The sequence below is a fragment of the Pinus tabuliformis genome, chromosome 7 (genome assembly GCF_031772625.1).
Source record: "Pinus tabuliformis cultivar Carrire ecotype Pingquan chromosome 7, CPIR1, whole genome shotgun sequence".
Classification (NCBI taxonomy): Eukaryota; Viridiplantae; Streptophyta; class Pinopsida; order Pinales; family Pinaceae; genus Pinus; species Pinus tabuliformis.
In genome coordinates this window covers 1,743,481,746-1,743,501,906 of record NC_142293.1, presented here as the reverse complement: position 1 = coordinate 1,743,501,906, position 20,161 = coordinate 1,743,481,746, and the positions used below count along the sequence as shown (strand labels likewise).

General features: G+C 36.8%; 2 protein-coding genes across 2 annotated transcripts; both read right to left on the bottom strand.

Annotated features, from left to right (window-relative positions):
* Nucleotides 1-553: 553 nt before the first annotated feature.
* LOC149255302 (uncharacterized) lies at nucleotides 554-2,159 on the bottom strand. The gene is made up of 2 exons (XM_089457205.1): nucleotides 954-2,159; nucleotides 554-805 (listed from the first exon to the last, which is right to left on the bottom strand). The coding sequence occupies exon 1, from the start codon at nucleotides 2,090-2,092 to the stop codon at nucleotides 962-964; it is 1,131 nt and encodes a 376-aa protein (XP_089313331.1). The 5' UTR covers nucleotides 2,093-2,159; the 3' UTR covers nucleotides 554-805; nucleotides 954-961.
* Nucleotides 2,026-5,224, bottom strand: LOC149255301 (uncharacterized). Its single transcript, XM_089457204.1, has 2 exons — nucleotides 3,923-5,224; nucleotides 2,026-3,773 (listed from the first exon to the last, which is right to left on the bottom strand). Exons 1-2 carry the CDS (start codon nucleotides 5,213-5,215, stop codon nucleotides 2,172-2,174), a joined length of 2,895 nt encoding a protein of 964 aa, XP_089313330.1. The 5' UTR covers nucleotides 5,216-5,224; the 3' UTR covers nucleotides 2,026-2,171.
* Between the last annotated feature and the right edge of the window lie 14,937 nt (nucleotides 5,225-20,161).

The window sequence follows — 20,161 nt, the reverse complement described above, 5'->3', positions numbered from 1 at the left end:
AAGCCCGCAGCACAAAGATCATTTAATATCAACCTAAGGATTATATGCATCACCTGCCATGCTTATCTCACATGCTACGCATTAATGTTTGATTCTGCACATTACATTCTTGACAATATCATGCAAATAATACTCACAAACCCAACCCTTTTAACCTCCAACAGAAGATGTCACTAACGGTAATGTGTGTTTTTAATGCATTAATTTCTGGAAGCCTCTTTAGCTGCATATTGACAAGCAACATACCCTGCAGCTCATGAACTGATAAAATTATGTCAACTTTGAGTAATGTCTTCTTTGTTTTGTTCTACTGCTACATGTGTACCAGTGGATGATGTTAACAGTGATCAGTGGTTAGTGTTGGGATAATCAGATTTTGATATGCAAGAATTTAGTAAGGCACACATGTAGAAGGAAGAGGTGGAAATAAAAGATATAGGAAGGAATTTGTAATAGTTACCATGCAAATCTCTTCCCAACTATCATCTCATGAATGCACCATCCTGTTAGTAGTAGACCTGTAGAGGCACTTGTTGAGAATATCTGCACTTTTAAGTGCAAGGATTAGTGAAATGAACTGATATATGAGACGTCAGTATTGGCAATGTTCAAGATATGAGACAATACTAGCAGAGTGCAGATTACAGACCTGCAGAAGCAATGCATATATGGGGCAATCTTTCTTGTACTCTTAATATGTGCAAAACTAGAAAGGATATCATTACCATCCACGCATATTCAAAATAGAAAGCATTCCGTCTGGCTTCTGCTCATCGCGCTGCATACGATAATGAACTAGTTGCCACTGAGAAGTAGAGCTGGGTTAACAAATCTAATATAAGAGTGGAAACCACGACAGCTGAAATGCAAATGTTAGCTGCTTTAAGTCCTCATAAAGGCCTCTGCAGATACTTGAACAAAATAGATCCTAAGTGCACTAAATTATACTAAACCTTTAAGTCTATGGATTTGATCTCGAAACCGGGATTACAGATACGACGTTAGGCTGCAGACTAATCGCTAAATTCTCAAAGCTTCGTGCTAATTGCAGTTCATCAAGACTGAGCTGGAATGTGCCATTCCCAATTTCTGCCATTTTCTCCAAGATAAAAGCTGCAGGATCCGTTCCATACAGGATTGTATGCAATATCAACTTTGGCTCTGTCTTCTTCAATTTATTCACAAAAAAGAGAGGATCTTGTCCATCATTGTTTCCACCATCGCTCAAGAAAATAATTATTGGTTTCTTCTTCTCCACATTAGGATCATTCAAACCCCGACAAATTACCTCCTCTGCCATTGTCAAACCAGAAGAATAACTAGTTAACCCCCCTGCATCATATTGAAGAAGACAATCCACTATATCTTCTTTCATTTCTTGCCTTTCTAGAGCAAGAGTTGCTGTATCATCAAATAGAACCACAGATACAGAATCATCGCTAGAGGTTCTAAGCCGAATCTTAATGAATCTATCAATAGACTCATACACACAGCCCAACCTACAATTGTGACGAGGAATACATTTGGCCAAGTTTGGTCTTATATCAGAAGCATACATTGAACCAGACCTGTCAATAACAAAAACCACGTGATGGGGTACATTCTTCAAATGGTCACAGAGAAAACGGTGACCATCTGCAGTTATGTGGCCTCCAGAGGATGGCGTTGAAGTTCTTTGTACAGGGGCATGCCATAATTTCTCTGTGCAATAAGATTTTGTTGAACTTCCATCAGTTTCTTTATGCTCTTCCGACCCGCAGAGATGATTGCATAGAGCGAACTCTTTCTGATCTTCTTCAGTACAGGGATCTTCAAACCGCATTTGCATCCAGTAAGTCTCATGGGTAAGTTCATCTTTCGGGACATCCAAATCTGGGCCATATTTTCTTGTCTCATGCCGAGACCCATCATAGATATGACTTGTGCAAGCCAAACCATCGTTCATGGGACAAGGAATCAAATGAATGTGACCCCGACCTTGTGCTTTACAATGCAGGTTACACATTTCTGCCACACCAGATTCCCCCCAAGCATACTTTCTACCCTGGATATCGAATTCTTCCTGGTCTGATGCAAAATTGACATTCCTCATGTTCCCATGAACAGTATTATGCAAACCAGTGTGATCAATAGGTTTTGGACAAAAATACCCGCAAGCTTGACATCTAGCGTTACAGTGATGCACAACATCTGGATTTTGGGTGTGAAGATGCTTGCCCATCATGGGATGTTTTAAAAGGTGGAATGTCAATGCAACAATTCTTTTTCTTACCATTTTGTTCAGATAAATATATGTACTCAAAGGAACCTCTTCTGCCCTGAAATGAGCGTGTATGTCGCTTAAGTTCAGTGAGAATTTCACAAATTCCATCGGCTTCACATTCCTTAGGACAACCATGCTTCTCACCACAGAGATGTTCATCACTCGTACATTCATGGAAGTGATCTTTGTAACCACAGCTTCTAGGACACCCCTCCATGATGCAATCTTTGGGACAAAACCTTTCATGACAGGCATGTTTATCATGATCCCCAAGCTCAATCTGTATAACACAGGGATTTTTGCAGCTCGGAAGGGAACATTTCATGTTACACAAATGTTGTGATGAATTGCACTTATGAGTACCTTCATGTCCGACTGTCAAGCAACAAGATTTGCTGCAATTGGATGATTTGTCAAATAAAGAACATATCTCGGCACATGTATGATTTTTCACTTTGCAATCATGATTCCCTTCATGGCCTGCCATATGCTTACATTCCTCCACTTCATTTTCCTGGTCTTGGTGTAATTCGAGAGAACAATACGTGCACTTCTCAGCGCAAACATGATTACCCATACAAGAGTGATCAGAGGAATGGCCTTTCTCTAAAACACATCGCCAAAAGCAAACAGAACATTTGCAACCACATACAGAGAGTCCCTGTTTCAATTCTGCAAGAGCTAGAACTGCCTCCAGTTGCAACTTTTGCACATCATCATTCCCAGAAAATTCTGCGGTGTTGCAGCGAAGCCACCTTTGCACTCGATCATACCGTCTAGCAGCCAAAGCCTCTATGAAGTCCAGAAACTTAGAGTGCCATAAATCACCTGTTTTGCCTCTTCTATCAAAGACTCCATCTAGTATTGATCTAAGATTACTCAAAATCCGATCTTTTGACGTAGATTCATCTAGAGGCGCAAGCTCGAGGCCAGTATCTTGCAAATCAATGGAGAGATCCCGAAGTACTAGTGGAGCATCACTTACCTCTTCCTGAGAGTCAAAATTCGTAAGCATCTTTTTGGCTCCGGCCACAGAAATACATCCTGCCTTAACAGCAGAAACCAAGTTCCCACGAAGGATATCCACCCTCATGGCACCACGTTTCTCATCTACAGAGGTCCAATCCTTCACTGCTATCTGGGACATGACAAGCTTCAAATCTGTCAAGAAGGCACTGCCACTCTCATAACTATGTCCCAACTCTTCTACAGCCAAAGCAATATCAAATACGCTTTCTTGATGATATTCTCTTCGAGTAAAAGGAGCCATTGCAGCAAGTTCAACCACTCCTCCATACATCTTGGTAAGAAAGTTTTCACGAGATCTTTGACAAATTTGGAGAAGTTTCTGACGGAATTCATCTTTTAATTCCTCTACATCAGAGACATCAACATCCTTGATAGCTATGTAGAACACTCCTTTGAATAGTTTTTTATCTTCCTTCACCAAACTTACCCCACTTTGGAATCGCTGAAAGATAACTTCCGTCTCCTTGTCAAGATGAAAATCCTGAATAAGAAGCAAAGTATCACAATTGGTAATTAATCTTTGTGTGGCTATAGTAACAGAAAGAAGAAAGATAAGAACACTATTTAATATGAGAAAATCAAATGGTAAACCAGTAAAAGCAAACGAATAAGACAGTTCTAAAAACAAACCTTCTTGTTGAATATTGTTAAATTACTCAAGGCAGCATTTAGGACTGAGAGTAACATATCTTCTTGCTCTGTTCTCTCAAAACTGCCTAATCCCTCGAAGTCCATCAATACATAGAGGCACTCTGAGTCCATTCGAACTGTCATCCACACTCCATCAGTGCATCTCCCCCCAGCTACATCGAAAAGCGAACCGGATAAATGGTTTAATAAGAATGATTTACCACTACTCTGTTTGCCCATTGACGAGACAACCTTGATTTTACCATTCCACTGACTCAGGACAGCATCATACAAGCCGAAGCGCAACAAACTTGCTAGTGATTTGCTATCTGCATAAGTGAGGTGTGGAGGTATTTGAAGCCCATCAAGCAAGGGCTGTATTCCATTGTTTTCAGCACGAGTTATTTGGACGGGTACAAGACATATAAGTTGACGGACCCAGTTACCCAAAGGCTTTTTTAGATAGTGAGGAAGTGAGAGATGTAGAGTGTTTGAGTCACAACTTTCAGACATTTGAACTTTGAATTGAATCCTGAGATTTGAAAAGTCCTTTCCTTTTTCTTTCTTTAACCGCCCAATAACATTCTTCAAGTATTCTTCATATTTCCCGTGCCCTCTGTCTTTTCCAAAGGTGGTGTCTCTTGACTTGAGCAAAACATGGAAGTTGAGATCCCTGATACTCCCTCTAAATAGCGCGGGATCAACTGCAAATTTATCAAAAATGTGATAGATGTAATCTAATGTAGCACTACTAGTATTCTGAGAGTCCCGGTCCATGGCATTCTTATGATCTCTTTCTGAGGTAGATTTTTGTTTTCCTAATTCTTCAAACTCCAAAGCTTCTGTCGCTGAGACTAGATTCAATATTTTAGAAGAAAAGCTTGGTACAACATCAGAGTATACAACAAGGTGAATCTGAGAACCATAATATACAAGCTTCACCTGTAAATCACGAACATCTTCCACATTTATATTCAATGAAATGTTCTTCAAGAAAGACATGGCATCGCCTAACATGTAAACTTTCAGCTCAAATTCCGACGTGGGCTTGTTTTCTTGTGCAGCTCCTTGAGCAGAAGATGAAGCACACTCTTCTTTTTGATCTGAAAACTTTGCAGGTGTATGGAAAACGAAGAGAAAGGAGCCATCCCCTGAAATGAAAGCATTTAAAAAGTCTGATGAGAGTGTCATACTCTTAGGCTTCATCAATGGCCGCTGATGGAGTTCTGCCACTCTCAGCCTGTTTGTGTCGTCAACTAAAACCAATTCAGCTTTCCCGGGAACACACTGCATCCATTTTATATTTGTGCTTCCAGAAAACAAGTTGAGCATGATTTCACGCCTGTCCAATCTATCTTCCGGAATGACTCATCAAGCCTGTATATTACAACCTTGGAACCCTGTGCATCATATAAAGCCAGGAATCTGGTCCGTTCATCAAAAGCTACCAAATCGAAACCCCTTTTAAATGAGTGAAGAAGATTTCTCCCATGTAGAAATTGTCCAATTTTGGGGGATATGTACAAGTCCAGCCTATTATGTTCTTTGTCGTGAAGAAAAACAAGCAACTCACCAGATTTCAGATATGCAACCTTTTTCAGATTTTCTATCTCAGGATCACAGCAAACCAATTCAAAAGGGTTCGAGCAAGAGGGTATAATGCAATGCATTGGATTTAAATTTAACTCGTCTATGTCCTTTTTGTTTGGTGGCAACTCTACAATCATCCATTGTATATTGGGCTTCTCTTCTTCCTCGCTGGAGATTTCTAACGTATATTTTTCTTTTGGAATAGAGCAGCTTGTAATATACATACGTTTTCCATTGTCTCTTCTTTGGGATAGTTTTTTCTTTGTTTCAGTCAGAAAGTTTTCCTCTTTAGTTTTCAATTGCTGCTCCTGAAGTGTCTCCTTTGCTATTTTTTGGGATTCAAGTTTGCTCATAAGCCGGGGCTCGATATCCTTCCTAATCATTGATAGGATGTTTCCTCTGAATTCTCCGTTTGCATTTTCGTATGTAGATGAACAAAGATTTTTCCATTTTTCATTGGCAAAAACAGCACCTACCAAATTCTCATCAAGTTTAAAACCATCCCACTTTCTTTTCCACTGCACACAAGACTCTTGCAACTCCGGTGACCAGTCCGCTTTCCCATTTTCTATTTCAGCCAAAATATTATCAACGCTACCTGAAGTCAGAAACTGTTCCATGTTACTGAAATTCTTTACTCGGTCTAACTTGGCGTTGCTAGTGAGGTAGGCCAAGAGAAGCCGTTTCTCAATTGTGAAATCTCTCTGCCATTGTTGCTCTTGTAGTTTGTTTATAATAGGCTGACCAAAGCTCTTCATCTGCTCTGAAATGCCATTGCTCAAAAGGAAACCCAAGAAAACAATATTCTGTGAGAGGGTTAGTAATCTTTTAGGAACAAAAGATTTTACCCATTCACGGAGTGCATCTGCCGAAACTTCGAGAACCCCTTTTAACGTTCTTTCACTTTCGACTTTCAGAATAAGCTGCTCACCTGGAACTACAGGGCGTTTCTCGGTAACTCCAGATTTGCTAAATCTCGCTTTTTCTCTCTTGTGGCCACCTTTATCTTCCAACATAATCTCTTCTTCCAACATAATTGGGCCCGAAGACTTTCCAGATCTTCTAACGATGAATGCTGAGTCCCTTGAGTCCACCCTATCTGTTGCATGAAACTTAATCTCCGAGCCATCAAAAAGCTCTTTCGACCTACCCCAACTACCCCAACTAGACTTAAGTTTGCTTACTACCTTTTTGGGATCAAAGTAGCTTTCCCCTTCACGGGGTGCATCTTTCGAGACTTCTAGAGTCCCTGTTAAAGTTCTTTCATCTTGAAATTTCAGAATAAGCTGCTCACCAGACAACACAGGGAGTTTCTCATTGACTCCAGATTTGGTAAACCTTGCCTTTTCTGTCTTGCTAACTTTATCTGTGCACCTCAACATAACCTCTTCTTCCAACATAACCGGGTGAGCAGACTTTCCAGATCTTTCAACGATGAATCTTGTGTCCATCCGGCCATCTGTCGGACGAAACTTAATATCTGAGCCCACAAAAAGCAGTTTCTTCCCACGATATTTGCCATTCCAAATGGTAGCCAACTGATTTTCCAGCTGCTGGAACGGATTTTTTTGAATCTGATCAATTTTCTGAGCTGCGACACGCCCGCTCTCTTCAGATTCCGAGTCTGTTAAATATCGAATAAAACTGCAGTACTCAGGTAGAACGTGGAGAAAATTTTGCAATATTTGCTCCACTAATTTGTTCAACTCGGATTGAATATCGAACTTTTGATTTTCTGCAGGGAGAACCCGAAAGGAATCTTTCAATTCTGTATAGCTCTGTGACTCTGGCAATGTAGCATGCTTTAAAAGAGAAGCGAAGTCCGCATTGCTGAGCCTAGTGTAATCAAGATCATAGCCTTTGGATAATGTCTGTAACTCAGACGCAAGTGCAGCAACCTGACCATTTTTCTTTTGAGGTTTTACATACTTTCTTGACCCTCTATAATTGGGAGTGAGAAAAGCACAGCGGTGATATCCTTCAGCAAAGAACATTGTCTGTTTAGGCATACTAGGTTGCATAGTACTGATATGCCTTCCTATGTTTAGGTGGAAACCAGACGAAACCGTGACATCATTTTCGGAATTTCTAACACGGCCTATCTTAAGTTTCTCCGTTCGTCTTGGACGTGTCCTCAAAGAAGTTGTGCCGCTGACCACAGAATCAGCCGGAGTTGCTGCAAGAAGATTATTATCTTCAACGCACACATAAACATCATCACAAAGGTCCACTACATAGCGTATAAAATTGCATGAAACATTTTTCCTTGATGCATCTTTCAGATGGGTTTCTTGATGCCAATAGAAAACAATGATGACTTGCTCCAAACTTCCAACGTACAAGCCTGCCTCAAACTTTTCTTCCTCCATTTGCTTATGAATCGAATCATCTATCGCGCCCATTTCTTTCAATATTCTACCCATCGTTCTCTTGTCCCCATAGAAGCCAACTGTGGGCAACGATACTTGATTCAAGGACTTAAAATCGATTCTGATATCAGGATACTCATGGTTATCTGCAGAATTGGGTAAAACTCTATTGCACAGGCCCAAAATCTGTTCCTCTGGAAGATGGACCTTGTCTACAAAGCTCAATTCCTGCTTGTCAGATACAATCTTCATAATTTGAAAGAGAGGACCTTCGGGAATCTTATTTGCAACTTGATCAGCAACAGCAGTCTGGCCCTTTAGTATATCAAGTTGATTAAGGTCTTCGGAATCCTTTGATGCTTCTGGGGATAACGGCTTAACAGCATGTGGTAGTGGTGAGATCTCATCTGCAATATTGGCTTCTGGAAGCCGGTTATCAACTGAGGGTTCCAAAATCCCAGACCCAGTGGGCATTCCTTCTCTATTTTTTGGTGAAACAGAGCTCTTCTCTATAATGCCAACGTCATCATGAGCAAGCTCAGTGACACTCTGTTCTTCCGGCATCTCACTTGGCGCATTGAACATTTCTTCCAACTCACTTGGCGCATTGAACATTTCTTCCGACTCACTTGAGCCTTCAGAGGGAGTGAACATTTCTTCTTCTTCCTCCATCTTACCGGATAAGTCTTCTTCTGATAACTGAGAAGCATCCATTGTAAACAAAAATAATCTGCAAAGATTATAAAAGAGAATCATGGATAAATAAGTGAATGAAGTTGTAATTATATATTAGAGTCAAATAATTTTATTTAAATACGTTAATTTAGTAGTTTTAATAATAAATCAGGTTTAATTTTAATATTAAAATATTATTGGTTCAATTATATAGATTAAATGGTTCATAAATGGATATGTATTTATTTATGATGAGTAACAAAATAGTTATTTTATTATACATTTATAAAAATTAACTAAATTATTTTAAATTATTATTATTATGATGATGATGTTTTAAATTATTATTATTATGTTAATTAAATTTGTTTGGCAAGATTATTGACTACAAAAATAGAATAGTAATAATGAAAATTGTTGAAGTTAAAAGGCTTTTGGTGGAGTAATTTTGAAAAAATTTGTTTGTGTTTTTTCTCAATTATAACATTTATAAAAATTGCTTTACCTAGGATACCTTTGTTTTATTTAGTTCAAATAGTAACTTGAAGCATCTCCTCATGCCTCTTGCCGTGATTGTTGACTACAAATGTAGAATAGCAATAATGAGAATTGCTAGAGAAAAAAAGCTTTTGGTGGAGTAACTCTCAGAGAATTTGTTTGTGTGTTTTTTCTTGATTATATACTTATAGAAATGGCCTTACCTTGGACACCTTTGTTTTATTTAATTCAAATAGTAACTTGAGGCATGTCATAATGCCAAAAGAATAAGATCTCTTAGAACTCAAAGTAACTAGTTGGGACTCAATTTTTAAGGCTAACATGGAATTTGACTATAATAATTGGTTCAATTGTATCCAAAAATTTAGTTGATAGTCTAATAAGACATCATTATCATCATTGCATAAATTTATTTTCAAGGTTTCAAGGTTTTTGCGGCGTGTTTGAGAATGAAAGAATCCTGGCTGCCAACGTAGCGTTAGCGCTAACGCTACGAATAACCCCGTACTGCACAAATTTTCTTTAACAATTAACGCTACGAATAATTAACGTAGCTACGAATAACCCCGTACTGCACAAATTTTCTTTAACAATTATCTCGTACTGCACGAATTTTCTTACCTCGTACTGCACGAATTTTCTTTAGCAATTATCTCGTACTGCACAAATTTCTATAAAACAATTATTCTGATTACAACACAACTAAATGCGTTATCTTCTTAGGCAGCGCCTAACCAACATACCATAGGGTATTCAATGCGCCGGGAGATGCAGGGGAGATAGCCCTCTAACAAGTGAATTCCCCTTTCTTATTTAGTGGTGAGTTTCCAAATTCGCGTGTTAGCGGGCTATCTCCCGTGCATCTCCTGGCGCATTGAATACCCTATGGTATGCTGGTTAGGCGCTGCCATCTTTTTATCTTTTATTTTTATGCTTAACTTGAATGAAGAGGAAGATGAGAGATCGATTTATCTTTTATTTTTCATTGAAGTTATTCGCTTCAAGTTTTTCCTTTATCTTTCTTATTTTTAGATTTATCTTTTATTTTTATGCTTAACTTGAATGAAGAGGAAGATGAGAGATAGCATTTATCTTTGATCTTTCTTTTCAATGAAGCTAAGCATTTATCTTTCATTTAAGTAAAGCAAGCATTTATTTTCGACATGATCAGAATAATAGTCTTTAATTATTAATTTATTTATTGATTTATATAGGATCAGAACAATGGTTTTTACTCTCCTTGTTATATATATATATATAATTTAAAAATATTTAATTTAAATAAAAAATATTTAATTTAAAAATATTTAGAAATATTTAATTTAAATAAATAAATAAATATAATTTGATGATTAATTTTTATTCTTATGTCAAATTGATTTGTCCAATATTAAGAAGGTAAAAGATTGGATTTTAGAATTTTTATGCTGAGAGAAGATCATAAGTGTTTGAAGATCACAATAGTTTTGTTGAATAGAACAATTAGAAATTGGGTGCCAGATAAATATTTTGAATATGATGAATATATGCAAGAGATTCTAAGAGAAAGTGGTTTTTGTATCTTCAACCCTCTGAGTCCCACAAAAGTGAGAGTGTAATGAATGTAATGTTATTATATTACAATTAATTCAATTAAATCCAATGTACAGATGCGCCACTAAACGATATGACTTAGAAGCTTTGCAAATTACACACACATTATTGACTTGTTCATTTAACCATCATTGAAGAATAAAAAAATTACATGTTTATTTGATTTATTTTGTACTATGTTGCCAGGAGGGATGGGTGCCAGGATGAGTGCACCACTTTTTAAAACATGATACATGGGTTTGTCCTGGGTGTATTATAATTTTTATATATTATATATTTTATAAATTATAATATATATGAATTTTAAAATCTTCCAATTTACAACTAGAAAAATAAATCATTTAAAGACTTACACATGAGCATTCACTTTGAGATTTTAGATTTGATGTCAAGTGGAAATTTCAATTTACATATTGAAATGAAGACAATAACTCTTATCTAGAAGAAAACCAAAGTAGATTATAAAATTAATATATCTATTTAAAGAACCTTCAACCATAAAAACACATTCCTCACATATGGATATTATCTAATAAATAAAGAGTTTGAAGTGTTGTGTTGAGTGTGATAAAACATTTATATTATATGGGTATTGACATTGTGGAGAAATTTATAGTGGGAGAAACACAAGGAAATTAGCGAATGTTTAAGATAACAAAACCTATTTTTCTAAGTGCATATATCCTTTAGATGACTTGTACTTAATGGTATTTCTATGTTTTTTTAATGCATATATCCTTCTTATGGCGACTTGTACTTGATGGTATTTCTGTAAAAGGATGTCGCATTTGAGTTAGAAACATGTGTTACTAATTAGTGATTATATCTTTAAAAAATAAAATCCAGGAACTAATTGTAGAAATTATGATGTAGATTTGCAATTGCTCATGAAGTTTTCATCAAAATCACAAGATACAAACCTACTCTACTACCTTCCATAAAGTAATTCAAAATTTAGAACATCAATTACAAACATGCAATGAGAAATAACACACATGCACATAGTATTTTTCCCTGGGAAAGCAATCTACTAAAAACCCCAATGCCTGCTTGCATTAATGTAATGAATAGAGATGTATTACAATTGATTTTCTCAACTTAGCACACCCTGCAAGTGAATAACCTATCTCTCCGCTCACTGAGAAGCTCTGACCTAGACTTAGCCAATTTCCTCCTCTACTTGAGCCCTTATTTCCTTGTGCAATTCTTTAAACAATTAGGCCCCTTTTATTTAGGAATTTCTCCAAAATTGATTGCTAAATTCCTCAAGTTGATCATTAGGTTGCATGCAACACATGTACACTCCAGAATAGTCTACAACTGATGTTACATTACCTTGGAATCTCCACTTCAACTAGGCAACTCAAATTCTTTGCATGCATTAGCTATTTTGGACCGATTGATCAATTAACTCGATGATCACTAAGTTCGACTGAAGTCACACTACACAACTCACCTTCCACTAGTTCCTCCAACAGTTGGAACTAGTTTAACTGAACACAACTTAATATAACTAAATTAGATTGCTACAAATTAGCAATCACTCATGATTAATTGAACTCAAGCCCTCCAACTCGAATTAACTGAGTTAACTGAGTGAAAAATGCCATGTCACCTTAGTTAACTACCTCCAAGATTTTTGCTGATGTGGAAATTCGAATTTTCTCTAATTTGACCAAGGCAAAGTCAAACTGATATTTTCTTGTTGCATTTTCAATAATCTCTCTCAGCAAGAAAGGGATTATCAACTATCCCTCTCCTTCCCCTATGGAACTCGAACTTCCCTCTTGATAAGGCCTTTGACAAAATTTCTACATCTTGTTCCTCTGTCAGAATGTGTTCTAGCAACATTATCTGCCCCTGCACACAGTCCTATAAAGGGTCATATCGGATATCTATATGCTTGGATTGATCGTGAAATACATGATTTTCAGAGAGCTTGATGCAACTCTGATTATCACAGTAGATAACAGTTGGATCCATCATCTGACCAAATAAACCCACAAGTATCTTTCTCATCCAAATCGCCTCACATGTTGCTTCACTTGAAGCCATGTATTCTGCTTCTACTGAGATACGTTCCACAGATATTTGCTTCCTGCTGTACCAGGAAACAGTTGCAGACCCAACACCGAAATTAAACCTGATGTACTCTTTCGGTCTAATGGACTCCCCGCTCATTCTGCATCTATGAAGCTAAACAACTTCACTCCCTCTATTCGTTTGTACCATATTCCAAACTGGGTAGTGCCTATGAGATACCGTAAAGCATGCTTAGATTCCTTCCAAAATACTTTGGCTGGCCTAACCATAGCTTGACTCATCTGGTTGACTGCATAGCACATATCTAGTCATGTGTTCACAAGATACATCAGTGAGCCCACTAGCTGTCGATAAATGGTGGCATCCACTTCTTCACCTGGAGTGGCATCCTCCTTCCTCCAGTTTGTCACTAGAGGAGTCTCCATGGGTTTACAACTATTCATGTAGAATCTTTGCAGTATCTCATTTGCATACTTGCCTTGAGAGACAAACAATTCCCCATCACCTTGCCATACTTCCAACCCGAGGAAGTAGTGCATGAGACCCATGCCCTTTATTTCAAATTTCCTTCTAAGGTCCTCCTTGCAAGATATGATCAACTACTGATCACAAGTTAAAATCAAACCATCAACATATAATACATTAATCAACAATTTACCTTCTACGAAGATGTGACAGAGGTTTGTATCCATTTCACTTTTGGTGAAACCCAAACCGATGAGATGGTTGTCGATCTTGATGTACCAAGCATGGGGTCCTTGTTTGAGACCGTACAACTCTCACTTGTGTCTGCACATGTGAGACTCATGATCAAATGTCTCAAAGCCTTCTGGTTGTTCGATGTACACCTCCTCCTCAATAACCCTATTGAGGAATGTTGTTTTTACATCCATTTGATGGGTCTCCCACCCCATCTATGCAACAAGTGCACAGATTGATCTAATGGATGAGTACCTTGCTACAGGAGCAAAGGTATCCTCATATTCAATTCCATCAACTTGAGAGTACCTCTTGGCCACAAATCTAGCCTTATACTTCTCTATGCTTCTGTCTGCTGCACGCTGAACCTTGAAGATCCATCTTGAACCCACAACTAACTGATCTACTAGTATTGGGACCACTTCCCAAACATTGTTCTTTACAATGGATTCATATTCCTCCACCATTTCATTTACCCATACAGGTTGCTCTACTAATACCCAAAACTTCCTTGAGAAATCATCAACAAATATAACATAGTACTTATGTCTAGCAGTGTAGGCTGTTGAGAAAGGTCAACAGACATCAGAGTGGATCATTTCCAAGACTGCATGTGATTTGCTATCCTGATCATGGAATGTGTATTTTGAGTACTTCCCCAAGGTTCATCATTTGCATACATCCTGCTTCTCAAGTGCTCCTTTGAGGAGTTCAGTGGTTATTTGTTGCATAATCTTCAAGGTACCATGGTGCAAATGGCCAAGTCTTATGTGCCAAATTTCATCGACATCACACCCTTGCACTTTCTCTGCCTTAGTGCTTAATGTAACACAGTCTTTCACATATAGCTTATACAGGTTCTTCACAAGAACCCCGATTTTCTTCACCTATCCCATGGCTATGTGTCTCAGGAATGCTTTTCCTTTGCTAAAGATCACATCATAACCACGGTCTTCCAAAATTGCGACAGAGATGAGATTTTTCTTTAGGCCCAGAACGAACATGACATCTTTGAGTTTGAGAGGGGACCTTGACTCCCTCTGAAAGGTGACTATACCAATCTCAGCCGTATTGTACCTTCCATCATCCCCCATATCGATGTGCATATGGAGATCTTTCTCCTCCGGGTCACTGAAAAAATATCTATACCCTGTCATGTGGAACGAGGCACCAGAGTCCAAGTACCACATGCTCCCCATCATTGTGCTGCCATGCATGTGATAAGCATAAATTCAATCTTTATCTGTGAAGTTAAGGCTTCACCTGCTGCTCTTCTTGAGGTCTTCTTGCTTGCAATTTTTTGTGGAAACTTCATGGCATAGTTCTTGAATTCATGAAATTGGAAGGATTTAATTTTGGACAAATATTTCTTCTTGCCCCTTGGCAGAAATCTGGATTGGTTTGAAATTTTTTCCATTTTCTCTTTTTCCCTTTCCAACCAACGCAAATTTTTCTTCATCCTTGCCCTTGGATGAAGTCCCATCTCTGGTATTCTGCCTTATTTCCTCCTATACCAAGTTAGACCACAAATGTTCCCAATTTGGTACTTTCTCCCTCCCATTCATCTGAAATAGTAACATAAACTCCTGCAATATCATCACAAACTTGTGTGAACCTGATCAAATACGGTTGTATAGTGACATTCTTTTGCATCTTGATATTTCGAAGTTTATTCTTGAGCTGCAGTTTCCTATGGTCGCTTCTATTCTGAAACATATTTGTCATTGCCTGCCACATTGCATCAGGAGTTTCTTTCCCATAGAGATTGGTGAAAATGTGGTCCCATACTCCCTCCAATATTATTCTCCTCACCTTGACTACATCTTTCTTCCATTGGGCTAGGTTCTTGGCATCATGTTGCACTGATCTTGCAACATTTGTATTGATGTATTCTACCAATCCATTTTCATCCAATACCGCTTCCATGTGATCCCTCCATGTGATGGAATTAGAGTTTCCTTCCAAGGCATACTCTAGCCTCAACTCGTTGAAGCTCATCTTCCCAAATCTAAATAGATCCCGCTACAATGAATTGGAATTCGAACATCCTAAGAAAAAACTTTGAAATTCCTGCTCTAATGTGAATCATGCTCTGATGCCATGTAGAAATTATGATGTAGATTTGCAAGTTCTCATGAAGTTTTCATCAAAATCACAAGATACAAACCTACTCTACTACTTTGCATAAAGTAATTCACAATTTATAACATCAATTACAAACATGCAATGAGAAATAACACACATGCACATAGTATTTTTCTCGAGGAAGGCAATTTACTAAAAAACCCAATGCCTGCTTGCATGAATATAATGAATAGAAATGTATTACAATTGCTTTGCTCAACTTAGCACACCCTACAAGTGAATAACCTATCTCTCTGCTCACTGAGAAGCTCTAACCTAGACTTAGTCAATTTCTTCCTCTTCTTTAGCCCCTATTTCCTTATGCAATTCCTTGAAGAATTAGGCCCCTTTTATTTAGGAATTTCTCCAAAATTGATTGTTCAATTCCTCAGGTTGATCACTAGGTTGCATGCAACACCTGTACACTCCAAAATAGTCTATAATTGATGTTACATTGCCTTGGAATCTCCACCACAACTAGGTAACTCAAATTCTTTGCATGCATTAGCTATTTTGGATTGATTGATTAGTTAACTCGATGATCACTAAGTTAGACTAAAGTCACACTACACAACTGACCTTCTAGTAGTTCCTCCAATAGTTGGAACTAGTTTAACTAAACACAACTTAATATAACTAAATTAGATTGCTACAAATTAGCAATCACTCATGCTTAACTGAAGACAAGCCCTCCAACTCGAATTAACTGAGTTAACTAAATGAAAAGTGCCATGTCACCTTAGTTAACCACCTCCAAGATTTTTGCTGATGTGAAAATTCAAATTTTCTCTAGTTTGACCAAGGCAAAGTCAAATTGAGATTTTCTTGTTGCATTTTCAACACTAATTCATGGAAACGATATTTAAAAAACCCATACTTTTGAAATGATGGGAGTTTAAGACCTCACAACTTTAGATTTGAAATATTTTACTAAGTTAGGAATTTTGATAGTAATCATGGCAAAGAAATTTAAAAAGCATGTACCTCTTTCGAAATGATGGGACTTTAAGACCTCAAAACTTTAAATTTGAAATGTTTTACTAAGGTAGGGATTTTTTTTCTTGCTTAACGCCACATAGGAACCTGTCATGCACCCATTTTTAGGTTTCACGCACCCATTTTTGGGGTTTAGTGAACCAGTTTAAGCAAACAAACCTAGGCTACAAGTATTGAGTACTAGGTTTTTATAGGAAGAACTCGGTCTATATCGGTGCGTCTGGGAAGTACCCACTCCAACACTCGGTTAATGGGGATGAGAACCCAATATGAGTTCGCAAAACCCACCCCCAAGTTCGTGAATCCATGCTTCAAAAATTTTCTACAACTTGATATTCAATCCATTCATTTCTGTGTGCCCTTGTCGCACCCACCTCTCTCTTCTCTGCTAATTCATTCCTCCTGGTCATTGTATCAACATTCTTCCCTTCTTATCCAATGCAACCATGTCCAGCTGGTTTCATTTTCCATTCCCTATATTCTTCATGCCCATGCCACCATTCTTCATATATACTCATCCACACATGCCCACTCACTTATCATTTCCCTATATTTTGTGATGTCGACATAAACAAAGAATTGTTAGAAATTGTCTAGATTTTCTGGCAATCTGAGTACTACATAACCATGACCTAACAAATATTTCAACAATGAACTTAAATCTTTAAAAGATTCTATTGATGAAATATCCAACAACCTTGGGGATGTAGACATTAAAGGACTAAAACTTTCTATCGATGAGATCAGTAATGAACTACAAGACCTTGATGCAACATTTTTTTATGGAAATATTATTGAAAAGTATGGAAATGTATGATTTTCCCCTAGACTTTCATTAGTAGAATAAGAGTTGAAACATTGGAGATTCAACACTAATAACCTTGAGGCCAGTCTAGAAGAACGGAAGGAGAAAACAAAGGTTTGACTAGCCTAAATTCACATGCCACCCTTTCACGGCTCAAGAATTCATCTAACCTACATTCCTTCAATAAAATTACTCACAAACTAGAGTTTAATATACCTATATTTTATGAGCATGATGATAGATAATCCACTAGATGGATAAACAGACTAGAGCATTATTTTGAGTTACTCCAAATGTACAACAAAGAAGAAGAAATTGTTGCATCATTACATCTAAATGGCCCAACTTGCAATTGATTTTTGTGGTGGCACTCAAAGGCTCAATAAAGAAACTAGGAAACATTTGAACAATAATTTTTTCAAGAGATTTCAAAACATTGAGGAAAAATAACTTTTCTCCAAACTCACTCGTTTACAATAGTTGGATTTGATGGATGAATTTTTTAATGAATTACATGTGTTAACCACTCACATTATGATATTACCATATTAATATATATTATAGGTTTCCATATCAAGATTAATCTTGCATTGTAGTAGTTCCTTAGTGCTGACTTGAACCCCTCATGATGTGGATCTTAGATTAAAAATTCATTATTATGGTTCTACAATTCAAAATTTGTGCTCTCCAATTGTGATAGCATACTCCCCATATGAGATTGATTCTCAAAAACATGCTTCTCACTATGTTTGCAATTTACTTGAATCTTGACATCCATTTTAGGAAGCCTCTCCAAGAGAAGATTTTCCATGGCAATCATGGATTTTTGTATTTCTTCCTCATTTTTATTCATCTTCTTTTCTACTCCTTTCTTATTTTAATTCATTTTTTTTTATTCCTTGTTTTCATTCATCTTCTTTTCCATTTATCTTTTAAGTTTTTCTTGAGAAAATGAGAAATCCACCTTTTTCAACATACTGGCATCCATTTCATTAATTTTCTTCTCTAATTAAGATAACCTAAATTATAAATTGTCACATTCTTCATTATTCAAGGGTGGGCCTTCAATACATTTAATTAGTGTAGTAGCCTTCTTTAAGGCATGTTGGAAAATAATAATAGCCCTCCTCTTTATTAGAACCAAAAAGAGGGGGATCTTGTAATGAATAGTTAGGTCACTAGTAAGTTACATACCTTAATGTGGAGAATATTAGAATGGTTCAAGCTTTGTTTATATATATCTAATATTTGAGGGCTTTTGGATATGAAAAAATGTTCCACAATACTCTGATATGTAGTCTCTACAATTCCATAGGTGTGAACTGAATTTGATGTGGCAATTGAAAGTTATAGTAACTTTCCCAAAACTTGTTGATTTTTTTGCCTCTTCACACAAGCAACATTGTATAGCATACCATGTGTCCAATTATTGAAATATAATTATGGAACTTGTAGTTAAGGCATTTCTATGTCTCTTGAAATTCCTAAAGATTTTGAAGTTTGGAAATTTCCAAACAGGAAGATATAGAAAAAATATCAAGTTGACGTGTTTAAATTTTACTTCATAACTATTCACAAACCCTAACTTCCATAGGAAATAACTTCCAAAGTATAGAAAACCAAATTCTGAAAAATAGAACTAAATATTTTAATAGTTCTCATTAATATGGTACAAGTTTCACTTTATGAATCCTTGTAAAACAAAGTTATGGCACAAATTCCAAACTGACTTGTTTGGAATTGAATTTCGGAGCATACAAAAACCCTAACTTCCTTGGAGCATATCTCCAAAAATACAGTGAACCAATATCTCTAACTTGGACCATATTTCCACCATAAATTTTCCTCAACATGGTCCAAGCTTCACGCTCTGAAGCCTCACAGAAAAAATTTACATAAAAAATACAAAACAAACATGTTTGAGATAGAATTTAGAAGAATTCACAAACCCTAACTTTCTTAGACCATATATCATAAATATATCAAATCAATATCTAAAATGTGAACCAAATATTTCTTAAGATTTATTCTCAATATTCTCTAGGTTTCACCATCTAAAGCCTCCTAGAAAAAAAGTCTTTGCGAAAATGTCACAATGGCCTATTTGAAGTAGCAAAACCATAGGATCAAGAGCTCCGATACCAAATGTTATTATCCTTGAGGCTTAAAAATGCTAAGAAACCAATAATTACAATGCACGTTTAGGGGGGAACCTCAATTTATAAAAAATACAATGAACGATACAATATTTTGTGATCCTAAGACTAAATCTCCTTAATATATGTGTAGGAGACAAAGGATGCACTTATAATAAAATGGGACTATGAGGGGTTCTAGCCAACATAACAAAATAATAACATAAATGTAATTACGCAATAAATAAGGCTCAATAAGAGGTTTTTGGGTTAACATGGGGCTTATATAAGGCTTAACATTTACCCACATTAGGCAAAATGATCTGAATAGTTTTCCCAAAGAAACATAAGGCACACTTTGCGTAGCTTCTCTAAGATTCTTTTAGGAATCCAAGAGAGAGACATCCAATACAGAAGGATGGATTTAAGGATAGACTTGATAAGCACTAATCATTCTACTCTCGAGAGCCATTTAAAACTCCAATCCTTCAACCTTTTTTCCAATTTTTCAATGAGCCAATTCTAGTGTTATTTTTTGTATGAATTTGGTTTTAAATGGTATCCAAAGTACTTAAGACCTTCATCAAAATTCATCAAGGCAGAAGGGAAAAAACTTTAAAATGAAGGACTTCAACCTATTCTAATAATTGTATCAAGAGAGTTCATTTACAAATATTTAATTGCATACCCATGGCTCTCCCAAACAAAACCA